The sequence below is a fragment of the Scylla paramamosain genome, chromosome 6 (genome assembly GCF_035594125.1).
Source record: "Scylla paramamosain isolate STU-SP2022 chromosome 6, ASM3559412v1, whole genome shotgun sequence".
Lineage (NCBI taxonomy): Eukaryota > Metazoa > Arthropoda > Malacostraca > Decapoda > Portunidae > Scylla > Scylla paramamosain.
The window spans coordinates 33,524,926-33,551,182 of record NC_087156.1 but is presented as its reverse complement, the minus strand read 5'-3'; the positions used below and the strand labels follow the sequence as shown (position 1 = coordinate 33,551,182).

At 41.3% G+C, this 26,257-nt stretch overlaps 1 protein-coding gene across 7 annotated transcripts; it reads right to left on the bottom strand.

Annotated features, from left to right (window-relative positions):
• Nucleotides 1-1,277: 1,277 nt before the first annotated feature.
• LOC135101624 (sodium-dependent nutrient amino acid transporter 1-like) lies at nt 1,278-24,099 on the bottom strand. 7 transcript variants are annotated; one of them, XR_010269338.1, is made up of 10 exons: nt 23,711-24,099; nt 18,357-18,503; nt 15,143-15,401; nt 14,821-15,037; nt 14,330-14,603; nt 9,312-9,605; nt 8,408-8,626; nt 7,957-8,191; nt 1,659-7,673; nt 1,278-1,366 (listed from the first exon to the last, which is right to left on the bottom strand). XR_010269338.1 is itself a non-coding variant. In XM_064005852.1 (9 exons), the coding sequence occupies exons 1-9, from the start codon at nt 23,750-23,752 to the stop codon at nt 7,450-7,452; spliced, it is 1,911 nt and encodes a 636-aa protein (XP_063861922.1). In that variant the 5' UTR covers nt 23,753-24,099; the 3' UTR covers nt 1,278-7,449. The 7 variants fall into 7 exon arrangements, 6 of the variants coding, with proteins under 6 accessions (XP_063861922.1, XP_063861923.1, XP_063861925.1 ...); XM_064005852.1 differs by having other exon boundaries at nt 1,278-7,673; XM_064005853.1 differs by having other exon boundaries at nt 1,278-7,673; nt 18,357-18,470.
• Nucleotides 24,100-26,257: the final 2,158 nt, after the last annotated feature.

Genomic DNA, 26,257 nt, shown 5'->3' with positions numbered 1-26,257 from the left:
AAATGGTTGGGGAGCGGTTCCACTCATACCGTTTTTTTTAAACAGGTTAAAATAAAAAGTTTTTCTTATCAAGTCGTCCCCTCCAACTGACTGTCTGCAGCCTCTTTCTCATCGCTACTATGTTGTATTTCTTGCTATCTTCTACCCCTGTTTTCATGCCAACCACTCTTCTGATCTTGCTAACTGCATGCCTCCCCTTTCTTCCGCGACCGTGCTGCACAAGACTTTCTTCTTTCTCTCACTTCTATTCTGTCCACCTCTCTAATGCAAAAGTTAACCAGTATTCTCAATCATTCATCCCTTTCTCTTGTAAATTCTGGAACTCACTGTCTGTCTCTGTATTTCCACCTTTCTATGACTTGAACTCTTTCAAGAGGGAGGTTTGAAGACACTTATCCTGTATTTTTTACTAAAGCTTTCGACCTCTGACAACATTAATCTTGGGCACGGACACGGAAAGAGGACGGAGTTGTTTTTACCTACTCCATCCTCACGGGTGAGCGCAGGGATGGGACGGGGAAGGGAGAATTTAATACTATGGCCGTAACTCTCAATGAGTGATCGTTTTCAACAGTTTCCCACCGTTTCTTTATCACAGATATATATTAGTGTACTTAGAAGATCGCAGAAACCTCCCTCGACCACCCTTGAGAACTCAGATCGCCACAATCACTGTGAACAAATGTGACAATCATGTTCTGGCTGTTTCTCACCACCACAAACCACCTCACATTTTCAGGGGAATGGCATATGCGAGTCATCTCACCTGTGACAGTAACACCGCTCTCCGTACACAGAAACACTGGGCAATGGTGATGAAAATCTTGGAACAGCAAACGCTAAGTGGGCAAAAACTAGTTACCACTGGAGGCATCAGTAAGTGACGAACAGCGTGTTGATTTTCTGCGTGGAAGATCAAGACTCCTGATCATGTTTCGATCATTATTTCGCAAGTTTACGGTCCTGAGCAAGTGTTCAGTATTAATACAGGTGTTAAATTAAAGCAAGTGTTCCACGATGCACGATTAACTTTATTTTACTTTACTTGACTCTAAGGACAAGACCACTTGCTTCAAAGACCCAGAAAAAAAGGAAATAGGAAAATATAAGAAAAGAAATTAACAACTTTTTGACAAAGCAAATCTTGTAGACAAGTAGATAATACCGAATCTCCCGTGGAAGCAATCGGGTGGTGATGCCATTAAACTTGTAATGAAGCATTGGACTAAGTGCCTATGAATATTTGTAGAGCGGGGATCGGTACAGAAACTTCCAGACAGGTGCCGTGAGTTTATTTGCGGGCGCTGTTCACAGGCGCAGTTAGATTCCTCTGACACGGTCACAGCAAATATACAACAACAGAGGCCTGCCAACAACCAATTAAGTGAATACGAAATCCTACACGAATTTAGCGGACACATCACAAGTTATAATATAAACATGGTCTGGAAATGTTATACTAATCCAACTCCATAGAAAATCATGTTTCTATCAAATATCACCAACAAGGTACATTCACAATAAGTACTTAACAAGATCACCCAAATACTTTTAACTGTAATCACATACACTTACATGTTCATCAAAGTTAATACTAAATAAATATATCATTCACAATACATCATAATCACAATACCATCATAATACAAAGTGCTTACCCAAACTCCAGGTGGTGCTTAAATCACAATAAAGGAAAACCATTGCAGGCGTGAGTGTGTGGTGTTTTAGGTAGGCGTCCAGTCAGCCGAATGACCGAGACCGTGGCAGTACCCAAAGAGGTGTAAACCGCATTACTGGAACCTATCTCGAACTTCTAATGGTGTATCTATGTACTCCTACATATTCAAGGACTCTCTCTCTCTCTCTCTCTCTCTCTCTCTCTCTCTCTCTCATGGATCCTTTTTATATTGTTCCTCTGATTTCATCATCAGCCTTTCCAACGGGATCTTCGCAGTAAAAACAGTGGAGTATTGCTCCGATAATTATCTGGTGTGATGGAGACCGTAGTATCTTGCGGTATCCTGCAAACCTTCGGAGCGGCGGAGTGATGGAGAAAAGATCTGTTCTGAGCACACACTGTGCCGTGGGCGCCTTATATACTCCTATATTATAGTTCTTGCATGATCTCACACCTTACATAATAATTTTCATCGCTCAAGTGACACTGCCAGACAAGGAGGATAATTGCCAAACAAAAATTTTAACTTGGAAGTACAAAAATAATCTAAAGAAAAAGAAATGATAAATAAAAATAAATAAAAAAAATAAAAATAAATACATAGAATAATTAATAAAAAAAATAAATAAAAAAAAGTAAATAAACAAATAAAAAGTCCACTCATACGTTTACAGTTTACACTCACTAGCCCATCCACCCATACACCAACTCACAATCATCCTTTCACCATTCACCCATCCATTCACCCATCCACACACCCATCCAACTATCCACTTTTTCATCCATCCACTCATCCACATCCATCTACCTACTAATCCACACCCGCCCATCCATCCATCCATCCTAATCATATCCATCCACTGTCCACCTACTCATCAGTCAGTCCACCCATCCACTTACGAACATCCATCCATCCACCAATTCATCCACACCCAGTCACCCATATCCACCCACCCATCCATAAACACACACACACACAAACACACACGCACACACACAGACACACACACACAGACACACACACATTTCCTTAGTTATCTATTAACAAAAATGATTAAGTAGAGAGATAGGGGTCAGTACAAACGTTATGCTTCGTATCGTACTTAACTTCACAAATTGTGCTGAACTTTATGCTTATGATGCTGAGAAGTTAAGTCTGGAGCCGTGCTTAACCTTCACACACATCAGTGACTTATCAGTGCCGTGTCCACTCAATGTTTCAGTGCCAGTGAAAAAATAAATAAATAAATAAATAAAAATCGGTACTCTGAATCTGGCTGATGCATTCACACGTCTGGCGCAGTGTTGTGTTTTAACTCTCCGTGTCAGTTCCGTCTCCATTCCATTAAATTTAATATCGTCGCCTCCGATATTTTTCTGGTTTTCACGGACGAGTGTTGTGAGTTTGTGCACAAGAATGCATGATGAACTACTGTAATGTGCAGCGAGATAAAGCAACATAAGATGAAGAAAATAGTAAAAAGAACGTAGTAAGAATGATGAGAAAGCTAGAGTACGAACGCCAGTGTACGATCAAGAGTGGGTCGTACACTGATCGCTGTCATAAGCTTATCATAAGAACCCACGCGCCCAGAGACTCTCATTCCCTGATTAATTTATTCTATTTCTATTTGATCAATCAGGAACCCTCACCTCACGTAGGATGCGGCTGGGAGGAAGAGGAGAAGGAGGAGGAGGAGGAAGGAGAGGTGGAAGAGGCAGGAAGGGAGATTGAGGTGGAGGAGGAGGAGAAGGAATACAAATAAATACAAAGAATTCCAAAGGACAACCAAACAGCTACAGAAAAAAAAAAAAATCTGAGTAAAATTACGACAGATCCTGGGTAATATACTCGTGACGTGTGTCCTTTGTTATGTACTGTGTGGATGGATGTATGTTATGTATGCACTGTACATGTATATCCGTATAAATAAACATGTATGTGTTTATATGTATGTGTGTGTGCATGTATGTATGGAAAGGCAAGTATGTGTGTTGCTTTTATGCTTATAAATATGTTGGTATGAATACGTTCTCGTACAAATGTAGGCATGTATCCATGAATATATGTATTGGTATAACTCTCCCACTATTATTTTGTGTAACTATTATTTTTTATATATTATTGTTACTCCCTATATAAGTGCATGAGTGTGTGTGTGTGTGTGTGTGTGTGTGTGTATTGCCACGTACAGACTGAAAGACACGTTGTGGAGGAATGTCCAGTGTCATGTGCTGTACGACTTTAAGAACACTTTTCGCAGATCGTTATTTGTATGATACAACCTATAAAAACATCCATGACATTCTCATTACCTTACGTGTAGGATGTAACATCGTTAGGGTATAATGTTCCGGTACCGCTCTATAAAAAATATGGTCAGTTGCTTTATTGATAAAGAGCCATGGTGTGAACTATGTTAATTAACACTCATAATATTTCAAGTTTCTACAATTTTCGTATTTTAATGTTTTGAATATTATAGTTTTTTTTTTGTTTTTATCTTGGTGGTTGACTTTTTTTTTTTTATCTTCTGTTAGGTGTGCATAATAGTTTTTACTTTTAATTCGCATGTATAAGTGCTGACTGAGGTATTTTTAGTCTTGATTGGTCTGTTTCTTTGTAGTGTACTGCGTGAGTTTATGTGTTAACAACTCAACTTTTTATGTCCCTATTTTAGTCGTGTTTTAGCTTTGGTATTGCATTTTATGTTTTAATTTTATTTCGAGGATTTTCATAAAGATTTAATAGTTTCAAAGTTTCCTTTACAGTTTTACATTAGTATCCCTATCTTAGTAGTGTTTTAATTTTGGTGTGACATTATATGTTTCAGGTAACTTTTAGAGTTTTTACAAAATTCAATAATTTTTCTGTTAAAGCTTTTAAGTTCTTCACCTTGTTTTACTTATGTTTTTCCTTAAATACAATTTTGTTATGTAATTTGTAAAACTATCCTACGCACTTATTTGATCTGCCTCTGATTAGCGTATTCATTGTTATTTGAATACTTTCTTGTTGGCTACAGCTTTGCTACAAAATGTTCATGATTTGATATTATGTATAATATATGCTGTGGTCAATAAATCTATTAATCTATCTATCTATGTGTGTGTGTGTGTGTGTGTGTGTGTGTGTGTGTGTGTGTGTGTGTGTGTGTGTGTGTGTGTGTGTGTGTGTGTGTGTGTGTGTATGTGTGTATGAATGAAAGGTAGCCAGCCAGGCGAAGACGGACCCCAAGGGATTTTATCAGGTATACAGGACGAAGAATAAGGATACTGTAGGTCCATTAAAGGCAGCAGATGGGGAGCTGGTTAGTTCTGGGGAGAAGATTAGTAAACTTCTGAATGATTATTTTTTAACTGTCTTCACCCAGGAAAACATGCAGGATATGCCAGATAGTGAACAGGTGTTTAGAGCAGATGAGAATGAGAAGCTGACAGATATTTCCATAACTAGGGAGATAGTGGAACAGGAGATAGATAGGCTAAAAAAGTTCAAGTCACCAGGACCTGATGAAATATACCCCAGAGTACTTAAGGAATGTAAAGAGATTATTAGTGAGCCGTTAGTTTCTGTCTTTAGGAAATCACTGGAGTCGGGTGAGGTACCAGTAATGTGGAGGCAGGCTAATGTAGTACCCATCTTTAAGAAAGGAGATAAAACTTTAGCGTCTAATTATAGACTTCAGTTGTAGGTAAAATGTTAGAGTCAATAATAGCGAGGAACATTAGGGAACATTTAGACAAACATAACTTGATAAATCAGTCACAGCATGGCTTCACGAAGGGGAAGTCTTGCCTGACAAACTTGTTAAGTTTTTACAGTAAGGTGTACGAGGCAGTAGATAATGGTGATAGTTATGATATCTTATATCTGGACTTTAGTAAAGCATTTGACAAGGTACCCCATCAAAGGCTCCTGAGAAAGGTTAGGGCACACGGGATAGATGGGAAGGCGTTAGGCTGGATAGGGTCATGGCTTAGTGACAGGCGACAGAGAGTGGTAATAAACGGCTCGAAATCCGAGTGGGGTCATGTAATTAGTGGGGTGCCACAGGGATCAGTATTAGGGCCATTGTTATTTCTAATGTATATCAATGACTTGGATAGTGGAATTAGTAGTGATGTTAGTAAATTTGCGGATGACACAAAGATAGGTAGATTAATTAGGTCAGAATCGGATGCCATCGCCTTGCAGGCAGACTTAGATAGAATGAATGAATGGACGGATAGATGGCAAATGCAATTTAATATCAATAAATGCAAAGTGCTTAGCGTAGGTAGAGGAAACCCACACAATAGGTACACATTAGACAACCAAACTCTGGTAGGTACAGGGTACGAGAAAGATTTAGGAGTTATAGTTAACTCTGAACTCCGTCTAGGGAAACAATGCATAGAAGCCAGAAACAAGGCAAATACGGTACTAGGATTCATTTTTAGGAGTGTTAAAAGTAGAAGACCGGGAGTAATATTAAAGCTATACTTGGCGCTGGTCAGACCTCATCTAGACTACGCGGTGCAGTTCTGGTCCCCACATTACAGGAAAGATATAGGTCTATTAGAATCAGTACAGAGGAGAATGACTAAAAGGATACAGGGGATGAGGAGTATCCCTTACGAGGCGAGGTTGAAGCTGTTAAATTTACATTCTTTAGAGAGACGTAGGTTAAGAGGGGACCTGATAGAAGTCTTTAAGTGGTATAAGGGTTATAACAAGGGAGATGTAAGCAAAATTCTTAGGATCAGCAACCAGGGTAGAACAAGAAATAACGGGTTCAAGCTTGAAAAATTTAGGTTTAGGAAGGAGATAGGAAAAAATTGGTTCTCAAATAGAGTGGTAGATGAGTGGAACGGACTCAGTAATCATGTAGTTAGTGCTAGGACACTAGAGAGCTTTAAGAGAAGATTAGACAAGTTTATGGATGAGGATAGCAGATGGAAATAGATAGGTGTGTTTCATACAGGGACTGCCACGTGTAAGCCTGGCCGCTTCTTGCAGCTTCCCTTATTTCTTATGTGTGTGTGTGTGTGTGTGTGTGTGTGTGTGTGTGTGTGTGTGTGTGTGTGTGTGCTGGATAGTAGATCAGGCGCCCAGAGAATTTATCCCAAGTTTTGAACACAGAAGGTATGACTCCATGGATAAATAGTGCCTACTTCCTACATATATTATACTGGTGTTTGTGGATTCGCATGACCTCTTCATTAAGCCTGCAGTCAAGACATCTGAGTCTAGAGACACCCGTGCTCTATACAAAGAGGTTTAAACCTCTTTGGGCATAAACGTCCTATAGTCTTAAGGACTTAGGCACGCTTGGCCTGAGGAGCGAGACTCTAACGATCTGAGCATTATCCACCTCACTGCCGAATGACGCACTACGCGACCCACCTCCTCCTTACTGCTTTCTGGGTGACACTAGAAAATGCAAGGCGACACCCAAGATACTCATAGAAATCTATCCTTTCCTACTTTATATAACTTTTATTGCAAAATCTGAAAGTACCATCATATTCAGGAGTATTTTATGTCCGAAAAGGCATGTTTTATTATAAGCATAACCTCATAATGGCTGGACGTAGTGATTATAAGTGGTGCATAAACTATAAAATCAGAATCCTTACCTTATATTTGCCGTAGTTTATTTATTTTTAATCCTATCGAGATTGAAAACTGTGTTGTACTTGAACAAACACTGCTTCATCCATGGATATAAACAAATCTCATCTAACCTGCATAATTGTTGAGCTAAGTGCAGAAATACAAGCATTTCTTAATCAGAGAGCCGCCGCTCAGTTGCCTTGTTCTCTGTCGCCTGCAGGTTATGGTACTCCTGTCGCAGGGCAGGGTCCTTGGGGCTCCATTCTGACGTGGCGCTGAAGACGTCGATTAAGGCACGCCGCAGCCCCTTGGAGGTATCATACCTCTTAATCACCTCCTTCAGGAACATCAGAGGCACCAGACCCCCTGCCGTCACCGCCAGAATCGAAGCCACACCTGCAGGGGTGATCTTGGGGTAATCATACACACAAGTTGGACAAGAAGCCCTTTGTTTGCTTATGATAATATTGGACCTATGCTTCCAAGAGAACTTGACCATGTATCGACCATGTGGACAGCTGATGTCACTCTTTGTCATGAGCGTTATGATAAGCTTAGGACTTTCTCCGGCAAAAGTACAAAATGTACTCAGGCTTTGTCCTTACCCACGGTGTCACATTTCCAGGATATAACATAAGTTCTCTCCTTCACCAACAGTTATCCCAACACGTGATCATACCGGTGGCGATGCCGTCGAAGACGTAGGTGCCGTAGGTGAGGCCCTGATGCTGTATCTGACTGTAGACAAACACCACAGCCAGGAAAATAGGGTTAAAAACGCCCCAACACAGCCGCCAGAAGAGTCCTGTTGAGCGGTCTAGCATGAAGTGGATGTCCCGGATGAATCGCTGGAGCCCATACACCCACATGACGGCCATTGTCTCCAGCATCATGAGGAAGAGGATGGACACACCCTGCGACACACACGTTCGTCTCTTAATTCTCCCCTCTTGCCTTTGTAGACTCGGGTACTCAAATCCCAGCAAGTTATATGCGAATACCTAAATATCAGATACTCATACAGAACACTTCATCAGTAAAACATCAGCAGAACATAATACGAGTATGTGCTGCCCGGCAGAAAGGGCGTCTTTCTTTGGATCTTGGGAAGGAGGCAAAAGAGTACTCACGCCGCTGTAGTAGTCAACGAGGACGAGAACATACTGTCCTTGGGGTGTGGTGTAGATCAGTCCCACCAGAAAACCCACCACACACACCCCAAGTGTTATCCGCCACACAGGAAGGCCCGGGAATCTGTCGCTGATGATGGTGATGATGGCAGTGTTGTAAGCGACAGCGCTGCCCACACCCAGTGTGAACATCATCAAGAAAAACATAACTGAGAAGAACTGAGACAAGAAAAGGTAAAAGTTAAAAGGAAAAAAAAAATACTGTAATTCTTGATGTAGTTGGAGAACTGCAGGGACATAACCTTACCTCGGTTCACTTAAAAGGGAAACCCAGCATTTCCATTAAACTGCTATAGTAACAGGACAGACTAAGTTGACCGAAATCCAAGCAGGCCTTGCTGATCATCTTGACTTGATCAATACAGTGTGAGACTCGTATTTTTGTTAGAAGTTCGATATTTATCTCACTTTCAGATTAATGGTTTAGGGCCGTAAGGTGTGGGTTTGGATCCTAACGCTGTTGCCAATATATTATGCTGTCCTGGAACATCATGGAAATCCCTAGAATTTCATCTGAATGCGAAATAAATTTGTCATGAGAGGCTTTTGCTGTGGATCAAACCTGTCAGGACCCTCATGGAAATGTGGCACTGACACCTTGTCAGTCAGGCCAGGAATGTCACCAGATCCGAATGGATTTATGTCAACCTTGACTGACTTGTCATTAAATGGGATTTTTTTTTTTTTTTTTATGGTGAACACACAGTATGTTTGCTTTTATATTAGCCATTTCAACATTGTGGAAGACAACATACTGAAATAATATCTTAGATAAGCAAGATCATCCATGTCCTTTTGAAATATATCTTCAAGTTCATACTATACTGCCCACATATAGACACACCTGAGGCAAGAAGGTGAACCTGGCCAGGGCATCTGGGTAGCTGATGAAGGCGAGGGACATGCCGCCTCCGCGAACCACCTGGGACACCTCCACGCCCATCTGGTCCGCCAGGTGGCCTACGATACTGAAGGTGGTGATGCCGGCAAATACTGAGGTGAAGGCGTCAGTGTAGGAGATGATGGTGGCATCTAGGTACACGTTGTTGCGAAAGTTGTTGTAAGAGGCAAAGGTATTCACTACGCCGAACCCAATGCTGAGGCTGAAAAAAGCTTGATTCACAGCAGCGAACCACACCTAAAAGTGAAATAGCTGCATTGTAGGCAGTTAGATACAAAATGACGGTTATTCACACAGAGTCCTACTAAATTATTATATATATATATATATATATATATATATATATATATATATATATATATATATATATATATATATATATATATATATATATATATATATATATATATATATATATATATATATATATATATATATATATATATATATATTATGAAGGGTGGAGAGAGTCCCAGCATGCTGTTACATGGGCGCCTAATTAGTGTTATTCTCGTTTTAATATTCCCATTTCCCAAATTGAAACCAGTACCCATGAAAAAATGAAAGTAGTGGTCCAGCATAAAAGAATAAAATTTCAGCCAGCTCCTATAGTTTCCGTGATGTGATTTATTGAAATCAGAGTGATTTTGGGGTGTGTGTAAACCTTGTGGCTTGCAGGGGAGGAGGGATGGTTGGCAAACTCACCACTACCTCATCTCGCCTTTTCCCACGCTAGCAGTTGGTTGGTGAGTCACCTTCAGACGGGTGGGGTGCATTTGTTGAGAAAGCTGGTATATTTATGTAATTCTGCTTATATAGGCCATACAAGTAATTGGGTGAGGGACTGGGTATTAGTTACCTATCTTTAAGTTTAGTATCTTGTTCTGGACCATCCACAGAGGCCTAAAATACCGTTCTCCTGTCTCTGAGTTTTTTTTTTTTTTATAGAGACAACTGCCACTCATTTTTTCTTTTTGTGTGTCTTGTGTCCTTTGTTTGTTTTAAGTTCTTTTCGTGTCCTGAGTTGAGTTGACTCTAGTCTTGTATCCTTTAGTTAAATGCTACTGGCCTTTTGTGTCTTTGTTTGGCCGGAGGATAATTCTTTATGTTTGTTGCGCACTGTTTTGATAATCTCATTTCTCTTCTGATCCTCCAGCTTTGTAGGAGGTGAAATCAGTCTTCTGGGAGATCTGAGACTATCTGAACACAGACTGAGGCACAATAATATTTTGAGGACAGTGGGAGGACTTGTAGTTTGAGAGCAGGGTTCTCCTCAAACATATGTGACTGTTGAGTCCTTTTCAGGTTACACAAATGTGATCGCCAGTCTGTTTCTCCCACCAACAAACAGGGAAATAGCTCACCAACTACCAACTACAACAACTGGGAAGAATAGATCTCCATGTTCTAAGGACAGACAATTACAATGAGCAACAACACATATAAGGTCATGGTATAAAACCCCGTTGGACTATCGCCCTCAGTAACAAATCCTCCCACTGTCCAACTAAGTGTTATATCTCTCACCAAGTAGTGTTATTTACTACCTCCTGGATGGCAGGCCTTGTCAGGGCCTGAGGATGAACTAAAGTTTATTACACAGCTATTCACTTAAGTCCTCTGTGACTGAGCACTCTGCCTGAGCCTCAGCTAACAATAGCATATAACACAGCACCACAACAACAACAACAACACAAATACAGACAAGTGCCCACAAACAAACAGGAGGGTAATTCACCTCTCACTCTAACAGAGCTTGGCCTGCGCACACATGCAGCCGAGTCATGCAGCTGAGGGGTCACATCTCTGATATGGAATGCATTACAATTAACTACAATCCCTGGCAGACTACCATGGAGCCTCCTATACCATCCATGTAGGCTGGGATGTGCGGCTGGTATTTATTCAATTATCCCCTTAAAGCAACTTGCTTGTCAAACTGTACAAACCTCCCAGTCTCCTCCAAACAACACCTTCTGCCTTCGAACATCTTTCTCACATGATAACTGGATAGTGACTGGCGTGAGAGTGCAAGGCAAATGCTCTCCCATCCTGCTACTATTGGGGGGTACAAGAGAGGGGGTGGGGTGGTGACACACACACATACACCCGTCTGCTTGCTGCCGCGTCTCACTCAGTGCAGGCTTACATAAATAAAACACCTTACTTCTGAAAATTCTAGTGACTAAGCTTTGGGGGCTGGGCGAATACTGATTACTTTATTGTCAAGGGCAATTCTTTTACTAAATGCTAGGTGAGACTCAAATTGAATGAACAATGGGAAGTAAAGAAAATTACTTGGGGAATATGAGTGACTGCGTTGGTAAATGTTATACTAAGTGCTGGGAATAGGGTACACATCTGAGACATGTCAAATACTTGTTCCCAGCCTGTCTTTCTTTCTCTCTCTTCTCCTTCATCTTCTTTCCATCCTTCTTTCTTCATTCTTTTTTCCACATCACCTTATATCACTGTGTGCAACAGTATATATATATATATATATATATATATATATATATATATATATATATATATATATATATATATATATATATATATATATATATATATATATATATATATATATATATATATATATATATATATATATATATATATATATATATATAATATTATGTAGGACGGACACTTTCCAATGACAACAAAAATCTAACAAAAAAAAGCCCACCGGGATGCCGGTCCCGAATATTATATATAGATATATGTATATTATATATAGAACTTCGACAAGTGAGTGAGCTGTGGCAGTGAGAAAACACAGGATGAAGATCTTTATTTTTCTAACGTTTCCCTGATCAACTTGGATGGGAATGTGTCATAACTCATCAGTATGTGTCATCTCTCTGAGGATGACTCATTGTCAAAACTGGTGAAACTGGAGAAAAAAAAATATGCTTTACTGCATGTTTTCTCACCACCAAAACTACTCAAAGTGGATAGGATAGTGTGATGAAAGTAATTAGAAATTCTTATGTAGTGAGACAGGCAGTTAGCAAATTCAGAGCAACAACAATGAAAATAACGGTAGAAGATAGTAAGGGATGTAGCATTACGGTACTAAGAGAGAGAGAGAGAGAGAGAGAGAGAGAGAGAGAGAGAGAGAGAGAGAGAGAGAGAGAGTGCGTGTGTGTGTGTGTGTGTGTGGTGTGTGGGGAGCAAGGTTATCAGCGGCACATAGGCTCTAATCTGATAATTGGCCCAGTATAAGGTTTGGCAGCACTGCAGGTCGGAGAATCCCCGGAAAGGACAACGCCTAAATGCTCAATTCAAAATGGTCAGACCATAGCTAGTGACTCTCGCTGCTTTGACCTAGCCATATGAGTGGCATATAGTGTCAGCAATAATGGTAGATGAATGGGAGGTATTAAGAAACTATTGTTTATTTAGCATATATACAAAAAAAAAAAAAATAAATAAATAAAATCCAGTTTTAAGGGCTTTTAACGAATAACAACAACAACAAGAAAAAAAAGACAGACAGCAATACCAAAAAACTCCTAAATATAAATTTTAATTTGATGGAAATATGCCTATCAGTTCTTGTATAACCTCAGTGGCATGGAAGCAAAACAAATCTGTGTTCACAAGACCGAAAACATATCATGTCAACTTCATTGGTCTCATGAGGCTATCATAAGTCTCACAGGAAAAGTATGTGAGCATGAAATCCTACACCACCCCCATTACCTCCCAGTGACCCAGGCTGCCACTTGACCTCTGCCACTTTTATGAGCCGCCTTGATCCATCCCTGCCACCTGGCAGCCATCTGACACCATACTAAGGATGTGAGGCCACAGCTCCCACCTGTGTCTCGCTGCCCTCCCATTGGCACCCACAGTGCTGCCTAGGCTCCCTCCTGGCGCTCTGCATCACCAAAACACTCTGACCCTGCCTGTAGGACTGACCTATGCCTGAAAAGCACCACACACACTATTGTGCTGGTGTGGGATGCCACATCCTTACCTCACATTCTATTCTCTCATCATGGCGTGACCTGCCTGTGATCTAACGCCAGATGTAGCTGCCAGGTCCAACCACGTGGCCAGTGAGGTCAAGAGCCCCAGCATCACCACAGTCTTGCCAGTCACGTCCACCTTATGCTTTGGGGGTGAATGTCCAGCTGGCGGCTCCACTTGTCTGTCCTTTGTACTTTTAATTCTTTTGTTTAATCATATTAATATACTACATCAGTTCTACAATCATGTTTACCTGCACTCCTAAGGCACTAACTATATCCCATCGACAAGCAACATGCCATTATTATTATATATAAGTAAAAAATAGGGGCAGCAGTGGGATGGAGGATTCCTGAGCCTATCTCCTTCTGCTTCTGTGCCCTGTCAGCTCAGCAAGCTACGTCGGCCTGCACATGTACCTTGAGCTGCTTCGGCACCACCTGTTACCTGCCACATTGTGGCTTATTCAGCTGTCATCTCTGGCCGCCTTACCTCCGCCACACAGCCACATGTCCGTTACTTTATCCCCCTGGCTGCACCTTCATCGCCTCCTGGCTAACGGTTATGCTACCATATCTCTACAGTGCCTTCTTCAGCTGCTTCAGGACCTCACACTTTCTCTTGCCTACCTGCCTGTCAGCCTGTGCTCCTGTAGGACAGCTCAGTGACTGCTTTAATGCTGCTGTTCCCATCGCTTCAAGTCTTTGGACTTCTCAGCCATCAGTCTTTGCTTCAATGCTGCTCATCAACTGCTTTAGTGCTGCTGTTCCCGTTGCTTCAGGACTTTGGACTTTTCAGCCATCAGTCTTCTCATCAATATTACACATCGACTGCTTTAGTGCTGATGTTTCTGTCGCTTCTACTTGTCACTGTAACCTCCACTCTGTAACAGCCCGAAGACCTAACTAATCATATGTATATTTTCAGCCTTGTGGCTGCTAATAAAAAAAAAAAAACACTTATTATTATTGTAATTATTTTACCTTTGGAGTAAGTAGCTCTTCCCAGTGAGGGGTAAGAAAAAAAAGAATTCCCTTGAGTGATCCTGGCAGCGTCACTCCCCGAATGAACAGCGTCAGGAGCACCGCGTAAGGGAAAAGGGCGGTGAAGTAGGCCGTCTTCCCAGAACTCTTGATTCCCTTCATCTGCGCCATGAAGATCAGCATCCATGACAATAATAGACACAAGGTAAGGCGCCAGTCAGGGAGACCAATGCCGTTTTGGAAACCTTCGGGATCCACCTTGAGCACTTCCTTCCTGGAAGAGGGAGTAAAGGACCACCTTGTAGGTCAGTTCAAGATGCACTATCCTATTGAGTCATATACCACAAGCAAATGCCACAATGTGATATACCTTTTATTCATGTCTAAAGTACTGATTCCCTAAAAACGTGCATATTAACTGTACATCATCCAAACCGATAGTGATAGATGAAGAAACTAAAACAGGATGAGGAATGTACAGTAATATTTACACCAGGTACTCCTCAGCAGACGATATTGTTTCTTGTCCCTCGGGGAGCGTAGCATTGGGGTACACTGGCACACAGCCACTGCTTGCCCAGGGGCCACACACAGCCCAGGGCAACACGCTACTGAAGGAGGCGAAAAAGTAGAACAAACACAACGCCATCAACGACACGTAGAATGTCGACACTGCCCAGGTGGAGAAGGCCTGCCCATAACCAATACCTGCAGGCATTAACAAATGGTAGAGATACATCTGTTGTAACACGCCTTAACATTAAATTCTCGACAGACTATCTAAAGCAAGCATAGGGTAACAGCAGGCCGCACCTTGGAAGGCAGGACAGATGGCCCACATATCGACGGGACCAGCCGAGGGGAACTGGCCCAGAATAAACTCCAAGTAGTACAAGGGCTTGCCGATAAGCACCAACACCACCAGATAGGGGACGAGGAACGCTCCCCCGCCATTCTCTAAGGCCACGAACGCAAACCGCCACACATTGCCGACACCGACACACATAGAGATACATGACAGCAGGAACTCCCGTTTGTTGCTCCACTGTTGTCGCTGCGGCTGTTCTCTCTCCTGGGATGATTAGTTTGATTTATGTGAACAAATGGCTCCGTACTTGATGAAGCAGCCTTCCTATCCTTATTTTCAGCTAAAGTGACATATTAACTCAAGTGATTTTTTGTAAGTACATATCACTGGCCAGAAGTCGTGATGTGTAAATTAAACCACACCTCATTTCTCAACTGAACTCCATGTCCACCTCCCCATCCCACTCTCTCCTTGTTTCTACATTTCTCATGGCCACCTCCATATCTCCGCTATCTAAGCTCTCTCTCTCTCTCTCTCTCTCTCTCTCTCTCTGGTATTTTATTTTTTTTTTTATGTGGAAGGGGAACCGGTCAAAGGCAACAAAACTATAAGAAAAAAAGGTCCACTGAGGTGCTGGTCCCAAACAAAATCAAAGGCGGCCGTCAAAATTTAAAGAATAAGTGTCTTGAAACCTTCCTCTTGAAAGAGTTCAAGTTATAGGAAGGAGGAAATACAGAAGCAGATAGGGAATTCCATAGTTCACCAGAGAGAGGGATGACTTACTGAGAGAGGTGGACAGAATAGGGGTGAGAGAAAGAAGAAAGTCTTGTGTAGCAAGGCCGTGTTAACAGGGGGAGGCACGGAGTTATCAAGATCAGAAGAGCAGTTAGCATGAAAATAGTGGTAGAAGATAGCATGAGATGCAACATTGAGGCTATGGAAGAGAGGCTGACAACAGTCGGTTAGAGGAGAGGAGTTAATAAGACGAAAAACCTGTCTAAAAACCTGTCTAAAAGAAAAGTATGAGAGGAAACCCCCCCATACCTGTGAAGCATACTGCAAACATGGACGGATAAGGCCCCTGTATAAAGCTAGCAGCTGGAGAGATGAAAAAACTGGAAGAGACGACTCAGAACGCTTAACTTCATAGAAGCTGTTTCAGTTAGAGATGAGATGATGTGAAGTTTCCCGTTTAGATTATAAGTAAAGGACAGACCGATGATGTTCAGTGTAGGAGAAAGGGACAGTTGAGTGTCACTGAAGAAGTTATAAATATTTAGGAATCTTCCTGCTGAGAACAGATTAAAAACTTTAGACGGGCAGGAAATTAAAGCAATAAGGCGGTAGTTTGAGGGATTAGAACGGTCATCCTTTTTTAGGAACAGGCTGAGTGTAGGCAAACTTGTAGCAAGAAGGAAGGTAGCCGTTGATAGACAGAGTTAGATGAGTTTGACTTGGCAAGGCGCAAGCACGGAGGCACAGTTTTAGAGAATAATAGGAGGGACCCCATCAGGTCCATAAGTCTTCCAAGAGTTTAGACCAGTGGGGGCATGGAAAATATCACTGCGAAGAATCTTACTGGGTAGTATGAAGTAGTCAGAAAGTGAGGGAGGGGAAGGAACAAGTCCTGAATCATCCAAGGTGAAATTTATAGAAAAAGTTTGAGCGAAGAGTTCAGCTTTAGAAATAGATTAGATGGCAGTGGTGCCATCAGGTTAAAATAGAGGAGGGAAAGTTGAAGAAAAAAGTTATTGGAGATGTTTTTGACTATGTGCCAGAGATTTCGAGAGGAGTTAGGTCATGAGAGATTTTGCCATTTTCTATTAATGAAAGAATTTTTGGCTAGTTGGAGAAAAGACTTGGCCTGATTCCGGGCAGAAATACAAAGTGCATGAGATTCAGGTGATGGACCACCTCTCTATCATGTATAACACGAAAAATGGCTGTGTTAAACCAAAATTTGGAGAGTTTAGATCTAGAGAAAGAGTGCGGAATATATGCCTCCATGCCAGACACTATCACCTTTGTTATGCGCTCAGCACACAGAAACGGCTGTCTGACACGGAATTAGTAGTCATTCCAAGGAAAATCAGAGTGATACCTCTTAGGGTTCATCCAACTAACAGAGGCAAAACGCCAGAAGCACCTCTAATTAGGGGGATCCCGAGTAGGGATTGGAGCGATAGGACAAGATACAGATATGAGATTGTGATCGGAGGAGCCCAACAGAAAAGACAGGTTGACAACATAAGCAGAAGGATTAAAGGTCAGGAAAAGGTCATGAATGTTGGGTTTATCTCCAAGACGGTCAGGAATATGCATAGGGTGTTGCACCGATTGCTTTAGGTCGTGGAGGATAGCAAAGTTAAAGAATAGTTCGCCAGGATGGTCAGTGAAAGGAGAGGAAAGCTAAAAAACTGGTGGCGAACATTGAAGTCTCCAAGTATGAAGAGTCAGAATGTGCTCCACTTTAAAAGTTAAGAAGTCAAAGATTCTTTTATAGTCAGAGGAGTTAGGTGAGAGGTATACAACACAGATAAATTTAGTTTGAGAGTGACTCTGTAGTCGTAGCCAGATGGTGGAAAATTTAGAAGATTCAAGAGCGTGGGCAGGAGAGCAGGTTAAGTCGTTGCACATACAGACGCATCATCCAGCTTTGGATTGAAAATGAGGATAGAAAAAGTTGAAGAAAACACACACACACACATATCACTGGTATCGCAGGTGGAGGATGGTGAGAGGTCATCATTCCTTTGGGACTATGGATTAACCTATGGAGAGAGAGAGAGAGAGAGAGAGAGAGAGAGAGAGAGAGAGAGAGAGAGAGAGAGAGAGAGAGAGAGAGAGAGAGAGAGAGAGAGAGAGAGAGAGAGAGAGAGAGGAGGGGGTGTGAAGAGGTTATGAGAAGCATCGGGGTGGGGAAGAGGGACGTGAAGGGGGATGTGGAGGGAGAGAGGAAACAGGCAGACCTAATATACACGTCAGAGGCAGCTCTAGCAAATAACAGCTGTCATGAAAAAGAAAATAAAAAGGATGACAGATGTCGCTTTTGTAAGAAATATAGGTAGGAAAACTGCTTCATCAAGTAGGGAGACGTCTGTACACATGTGTGAAGGCAGAAGATATTAAGACAATTGAGGCCTTAACATTTGATTCTCTTGCATAAATGTTTGATATCTCTCTTTTTTATAACTTAAGTATAGCACAGTGTTGACTTACCTCAGCTGTTCCCTCTTGCTGTGGCGATGACTTCTGATGCTCTCCTGGCGGCACTGGCTGCTCCTTGTGCTTCTTGACGTCGTCATTCTCAAAGCTGAGGTTCACTCTTCCCTGCTGGAGATGTAGTACTTCTGAAGTTGCTTGATCCTGTTGTATTATATATATATATATATATATATATATATATATATATATATATATATATATATATATATATATATATATATATATATATATATATATATATATATATATATATATATATATATATATATATCCTTATTGCCATTGCTACTTTCAGGTCCCCCCTTGTAATCGGCGACCTGGGGGTATAACATAATAAATGCCTTGCCTGGTGTTGCGGCTCCTGCAGGTGGACCTATTATTCTGTTTTGTTTACTCACTTTTATGGAGTTTATATTTTACTTAATATTTCTCATTACTCTTACTGGTGATGTTCATCCTAATCCCGGCCCTCGTAATCACTGCTGTAAGGCCCTATACATCAATATTCGTGGTCTGAAGGCCAACTTACAAGATGTTGCAGTAGTTTCACCTCAATATGACTTAATTTTTTGTTCATAGACTCTCGTTTTTTAGCTTCAGACATGTCTCCGAGATTCCGATTCCCAACTTCAAGAGGCTTCTCCTTCTGAGACGTGACTCCATCCCTAGAGCTCGGGGGATGTGTGTATACATGCGTCCAGCATGCAGTGCTTCACGTATTGCCAAATTTGTGTGCGGCTGTTATGAAATGATGCTGGTTAAAATTTGTAGCCGTTTTAATAACTATTATATCTTTTCAGTATACAGGAACCCCGATCTTGATTATAGTATTTATGACTGTCTATTAAGTTCTATGGCGTCAATTCAAGAATCAGACTCTAAAGCTTCTTTTGTTTTTATCGGTGATGTTAATGCGCATCATCAGGAATGGTTGAATTCCATCTCCCCATCAAATCAACACGGCCGGGTTGCTCTAGACTTTAGTAATCTCTCTGGATGCGAGCAGATCGTTCAGAGTCCAACCCACGCCTCGGGTAATTGCCTAATCTTCTTTTAACTGACGCCCCTTCAGTGGTGACTGTGCAGCTTGTCCCTCCCCTCGGCAATACAGACCACTCTGGCTTGTCTTTCAATATTCAGACTTTATTTTTAATTCCAGACGAGCCAGTCTCACGAAAAGTATTTTTGAAGTCACGTGCCAACTGGGCTGGTGTCAATGCTGATTTTAATAATATTGTATGGCGGGAAGTTTTTCAGGCTGACAGTCCAATCGATGCCCTTAACAGTGTGTTGTTTGCCATAAGTGAAAAAAGAATTCCCTCTAAAATAATTAGAAGTCGTCGCAAGGACAAAGCCTTGTTTAATGATGAATGCAGGCGTGCCCAGCGTAAAAAAACAGGTTGCTTACTGTGAATGGTCTAGGCTGCGCTCACATGAGTCATGGGAGAATTACGTTCATCTGCGTTCAATAGCCCAGCGTACATATTCCAGTGGCCAGGATGAGTACAATGAACACCTTAAAAATGTTCTGATTGGCACCTCCCAGCCACATTCACGGTGGTCAGCTCTTAAACACTCCCTCTTCTGTGTGGACTTAAGTTTACCTCCTCTTTCCTGCACAGATGGTTCAATCTGCCATAATTCAAAGAACAAAGCCAATCTTTTAGCCTCTGTTTTTAATTCAAAACAATGTAATGAAGAGCTGGAACTGCCGCCGTCTTGTCCCAGGATATAAAATTAGGCTCTATTGCTTTTAAGTCTTCTGAAATCTTACAATACTTTCATGACTTAGACTCGTTCGGCGGTTGTGATCCTCTGGGTTTTTTTGCCTCTTTTTTACAAAAAGACTGCTTCCCCTCTGACTCTAAAGTAGGCAGTTATTTTTAGAGCCTTTTTACGTAAGGGTTCTTTTCCGGTATGATGGCGTACTGCGAATTTTTACCACTCTTCCAAAGGGCTCCTCACCCTTCATTCAACCCGGTGACTATAGATCCGTCTCCATAACCCCGGTTCTGTCTAAGATCTTTTAGCGCCTGCTGACCAAGCGTCTCACCCGTTTTTTTTTTTATATATTAATAAGTTGTTGCCATTTAGTCAGTTTGGTTTTAGAAAAGGTCTCAGTACTTCTGATGTTCTTGTTTACATAACACACGACATTCAAGTTGCTCTTGATGTTGGTTATGAATCTAGAGTAATTTCACTTGAGTTTAGCTCTGCATTTGATCGTGTTAATCACAAGGCCCTCCTGTCCAAAGTCAGATCTCTTGGCATTGGTGGCCGATTCCATCAAATTATTTCAGAGTTCCTAACCGATAAAAAGCAGCGTGTGACTGTTGATGGCTGTTTCAGTTCCTTTAGTCCAGTTATATCCGGTGTTCCGCAAGGAAGTGTCCTGAGACCTATTCTTTTTGATATTTATACATTTGAAATGTGGTGTGCGATTGAGTCTGATATGGTTGCTTATACTGACGACACCGCTTTATATGCGGTAATTCCTTCCCCTCAGTATAGACAGAGAATCGCTAATGTTCTCACTCGCGATGTCTCAAGGATTATGTCTTGGTGTGATCGGTGGGGTATGAAACTAAACCCGAGTAAGTCCCACAGTATTAGTCCATCAAGGACGCCTTTTCCTCCTCACCCTGATGTTGTTGTCAATGGAGTGCCAATTCCAAATTGTTCCTCACTGAAGTTGGTTGGAGTCACCCTTGATTCCAAACTCACTTTTGAGTTGCACTTGCGTTCACTTGCGTCGTCAATCTCACGAAAAGTTGGTTTATTGCGTAAGTGCAGTTGGATATATTCCTCTGATGATATCGTCAAAAGTTGCTTTTACTCTTTCATACTGCCTCATTTTGAGTACTGTCATTCTGTTTGAATTTCTGTAGGTAAGTCTAACTTAAAACTTTTAGATATAGCACTCAATCAGATTAAATTTCTTCTCCCTAATCTTGAGATTAAACTTCGGCATCGTCGTTTGGTAGGGTTCACTGTCTTATTTCTTCAAAATTATGTCTAATGTCAACCACCCGTTGCACCGTCATTTGCCTGCTCCCTTAGAACCGGCACATGCTACAAGACACTCCGTGAGCCTGAACGACCGTGCCTTGTATGTGAATCGATGCAATACATCACAGTTTTCCTAGTGTTTCATCCCAGCGTCCGTCAGACTTTGGAATACACTTCCCACTGAGATTGTCAATGCTAGTAACTGTGAAACTTTTTAAAAAACTTCTCTCTCAGCACTCTACCTACTAGATCTTTCCAAATATTCTTATTCTCTGCTTTCTTCCTGTTACTAAACCTTCAGTTATCAGTGAAGTGCCACCCACTGGGCCTTTGGGCTTATGCATTCGTGCTTTCCAGTAGGTCGCCTTCGTTGATTCATATAATAATAGTATATATATATATATATATATATATATATATATATATATATATATATATATATATATATATATATATATATATATATATATATATATATATATATATATATATATATATATATATATATATATATATATATATATATATATATATATATATATATATATATATATATATATATATATATATATATATATATATATATATATATATATATATATATATATATATATATATATATATATATATATATATATATATATATATATATATATATATATATATATATATATATATATATATATATATATATATATATATATATATATATATATATTCACGGCAAAGGCTGTGGATGCATGAATCCTCATATCTTGTGCTGAAACATATACAGAAAGACAATCATACCCACCCACACACCAGCTCACACCCTCTCACTCACTCCTCCTTCCACAAAATCATTTTCTGAGAGAAAACAGATTTCTTCAAGTTTGTTGGTGTGGAGAAGGCATTTCCTCGAAAGACACGGCAATGAGGTCACGGGTGTAACTTTACACTTAATGCTGTCTCATAGAAAATAATATAATAAATAAAAGTACGCTGTGTTGATTTTATCGTGGCAAACAATAGTAATTTCCCTCCACGCTGACAACATCACGTATTGGTGAGTCCCGAGCTTCACCTGCATGAAAGACGTGATACGATAGTCGTTCTGAGATGTGACCACTCTACACTCTACCTGAGATGCGTCCGCTCCCCACCCTGCCTGACATGCTACCATTCCCCACTCTACCTGAGATGCGACCACTCCACCATCTAACTGAGAAGCGACCACTCCCCACTCTACCTGAGATGCGAGCACTCCCCACTCTGCCTGACATGCCATCACCTCCCACTCTACCTGAGAGGCGACCACTCCCCACTCTCCCTGAGATGTGACCACTCCACACTCTACCTGAGAGGCGAGCATTTCTCACTCTCACTCTACACAACAGTTACACACAGTGCCACCACGCACACAGCTATTTACGAGGTGATCTTCATTAATAGCACTGCTATTATTCAGGGCGGTAGAACACGCGTAACAACTTCATCAGTTGATAGGATCAGTGCTTCATAACTCAGTGACAACGACGCATTCAGTAAATCAACAAAGTAAACTCCTTACAAATCATTTTGAAGATCGCAGATACTTTCAATCACTCAACAAATATGACAATTTTCTGACTGTTTCTTGGCACCGCAGACCACCTCACATTTAAAGAGAATGGGATGCGCGAGTCATTTCATCTGTGAAAGTATCACCGCTCTCTCGTACACAGAAACACTGGGCAACGGTGATGAAACCCTTGGAACAGCAAACGCCACGTGGGAAAAAACTAGTTACCATTGAAGCCGTCAGTAAGTGACGAGGAGCGTGTTGATATCCTGTGTGGAAGGTTAAGACTAGTGTTAGTTCGGACGATCGTTATTTCGTGCTCACCATCATTGAAATAGTAAATGTATCTGGTCAGGTGTTCAGTAGTGAACAGGTGTTCGAGAAGGGCAAGTGTTCCACCATGTCCGATTTACTTGATTTGGCTTAGGCGAGTTAAGGATAGGACTTCATCTGCTTCAAAGGTCCCATGAAATATGGAAATACGGAAAAATAAGGAGAGTTCTTTTTTTTTTTTTTTTTTTTTTTTTTACGGTGCATCAAATCTCCCAAGGAAATCAGGTGGTGACGTCGTTCATTCAGACTTGAAGCACAAGATAAATGAAGGCACTAAATAGCTCTGATTATTCAAGGACTCTCTCTCTCTCTCTCTCTCTCTCTCTCTCTCTCTCTCTCTCTCTCTCTCTCTCTCTCTCTCTCTCTCTCTCTCTCTCTCTCTCATTCATACATCCTCTTTATTCCTCTAATTGCATCATCAGCCTTTCCCAAAAAGATCTTCCCACTAAAAACAGAGAAGTATTACTTTGATATCTGGTGTGATGGAGACCGTTGTATCCTGCGGCATCCTGTAAACCTTCAGAACAGCGGAGCGATGGAGAAAAGAAGGATTTCACCGTACCGCGGCGCTTTATATAACGTTGCTCTTGCATAACCTCACACTCAACACCGTATAAGCATTGTGATCCCGTGGGACATCTACCACTACCAGACAATGGCCTGGTTTCAGATTGTGTAAAGTAAGATTAAAAAAAAAAAAGTAGATGCTGGTAATCATTGGAATATCGTTAAATTTTCTCTGCGTTTTGAAATTTCTGAATAGAAAAAAAAAAAAAAAATCGAAACAAATTTGAAAATTATCACGCTGGGGACGGCTGGATCCTCCGCTGTGACTTCACTAACGATATGGACTGAATGATCTTAAAGGAAAAATACAGGGGAGAGGCCCTCCCGCATATCTCTCTTCAGTGGAGAGTGGGCTCCGCCCACTCTCCACTGAATCTGGTGGGCGGAGCTATACATGTGTACCTGTAACGTTACCAAGAGTCGTGTGCAAATCTATCTATCTGTCTATCTATCTATCTACTCTCTCTCTCTCTCTCTCTCTCTCTCTCTCTCTCTCTCTCTCTCTCTCTCTCTCTCTCTCTCTCTCTCTCTCTCTCTCTCTCTCTCTCTCTCTCTCTCTCTCTATATATATATATATATATATATATATATATATATATATATATATATATATATATATATTGTTATGCAGAGCGCCCTGCTCACTAGAAAGAATAAAGAGCAGAGAATTAGTCAGAAGAAGAAAGGAGAATGGAGGGAGGAGAGAAAGAACAGATGAGTGGTGGGGGCGAGGAGCGCGAGACAGGCGTCATGGTATCATTTATAGTAACTGTGTTAAGTTAGAAGTTGTCCCTCACTATTCAATTTTCACCACTTCCATTATTTTCTAAGAGTTGTATTTAGCAGAGAATATAGTTAAAGAGTTACTCTCTCTCACAGTACAATTGATTTTCACCCACGCCTCCATAGTAATTTTTTAAACTTACAGTAATGTTCAGTATTAGAGTGAGATGCATTGAGCGTTGCATGAGGCAGACCTTCACGCCCTAGTTCTCCACTTCCCCCCCTTCCTTCTCTCCCTTTCTCTGTCATGTGCCTGGCGTCACTTAGGCGAGTTAACCATTTTTCTCATGCCTTGCCACCTCAGTAGTGAGCAAACCACCAATCGAGACAGATGCATGTAGAAGCAATACCATGGGGAGGGCATACTTGTAATATACCTACAGGTGGGATAATCGGGTTATGCCTTACTATATTGGTTACTATTATTTGGCCCTACTGGAGGCTATAATCTGGGTTGATCTAAAAATTGTTTGGGAGGGTATGAGTTGTCCAATAGCTCGTTCCTCCTGGAGTTTGTGAGCATGAATCCACATGCAGAAGTAAATTTGTCTTGAAGTCCATTGAGTCTTTGTATCACATATTAAAGGAAGCAGACACCTGGTCCTCTCCCCGTTTTTCTGCTGAGGGTGCAGCACCCTCTTGTAAGGGTGTGAGTGTCTGAATTTTAGTATGTGCTGTGTCCTGAAGGATCATGTCTTGTTAAATGCTACTAATGCTCAGACCTCGCAGCTGTGTGTCTGTGATTAGAGGACCTTACAACTTTCTGCTAGATTTCAGCAATCTACTTTCTCCCCAGGCTCCACCAGTTGTATCGGAGGTGTGGGCCTGTCTTTTGGGAGACTGTAGATAAGCTATTCTTTGGCCAGAGTGTATAATATCTTTGTTGGGCGTGGGTGATTTTGTTGCTGTGGGCGATAATCCTATGGGATATTATACCCTATTTCATGTGCAGTCTTTACTGTCCGTGTTCCCTAGCACGTGGCAAATTAGTTCTTTCTCAACTTGGGGAATTAAGTTGGCGTTCAGTACACTCCCTTCCCTGTTGGTTTGTTAAACAAGGGAATGACCTCTTGAGGCTTCATGGTGTTGGTGAATAGTAGAAGCCTGGATATCTTCATGTTTACACCCTACACTAGGCTGGTAAAGTCTGTTCAGAGCATGAAGTCCGTTCAAGGTGGGGCTAGTATGGTGGTTTACCTCTAGCCATCCTGCCAAATCAACCTTTGTATATGGGCCTCTCTCTTTTGTTTCCCATCTGTGTGCTTTTTGCAAGTGATATTTTATGTATTCTGTACATAGTAAAGGAAGCTACATAGTACAATGAATCTCGATGTTTAGGGTTATAACTACGATTTGTATAAATTCCATGACGTGGCAAATATTTTTTCCCATGTTGCCACATTGTCCTGGTAGTGGTGGTGGTGGTGGTGAGCTATCATTAAAAGGGATTAGCACTCCCTTGCAGGTGTGTGTGTGTGTGTGTGTGTGTGTGTGTGTGTGTGTGTTGAAGGAGGAGAAGGAGGAGCAGTGGGAAATGGATTTTGAAGAAGTGACGGAATAAAATGATGGATGTGTTGAGGGAGACGGCTCACTTCCTGTCTGGCCACCACCCATGATGGAAGCTACAACTCCACCTCGCTCGCGTTCCAGGGTCCTGCATGGC

What these genes read in the sequence shown, in the direction of transcription:
- LOC135101624 (XM_064005852.1), bottom strand. Translation starts at nt 23,752, where the DNA reads ATGCCGCAGGATACAACGGTCTCCATCACACCAGATATCAAA. An exon ending in CCATCACACCAGATATCAAA is followed by an intron (nt 18,504 to 23,710) that starts GTAATACTTCTC and finishes ATAATACAACAG; the next exon opens with GATCAAGCAACTTCAGAAGT. An exon ending in TCGTTGACTACTACAGCGGC is followed by an intron (nt 8,192 to 8,407) that starts GTGAGTACTCTT and finishes TGTGTGTCGCAG; the next exon opens with GGTGTGTCCATCCTCTTCCT.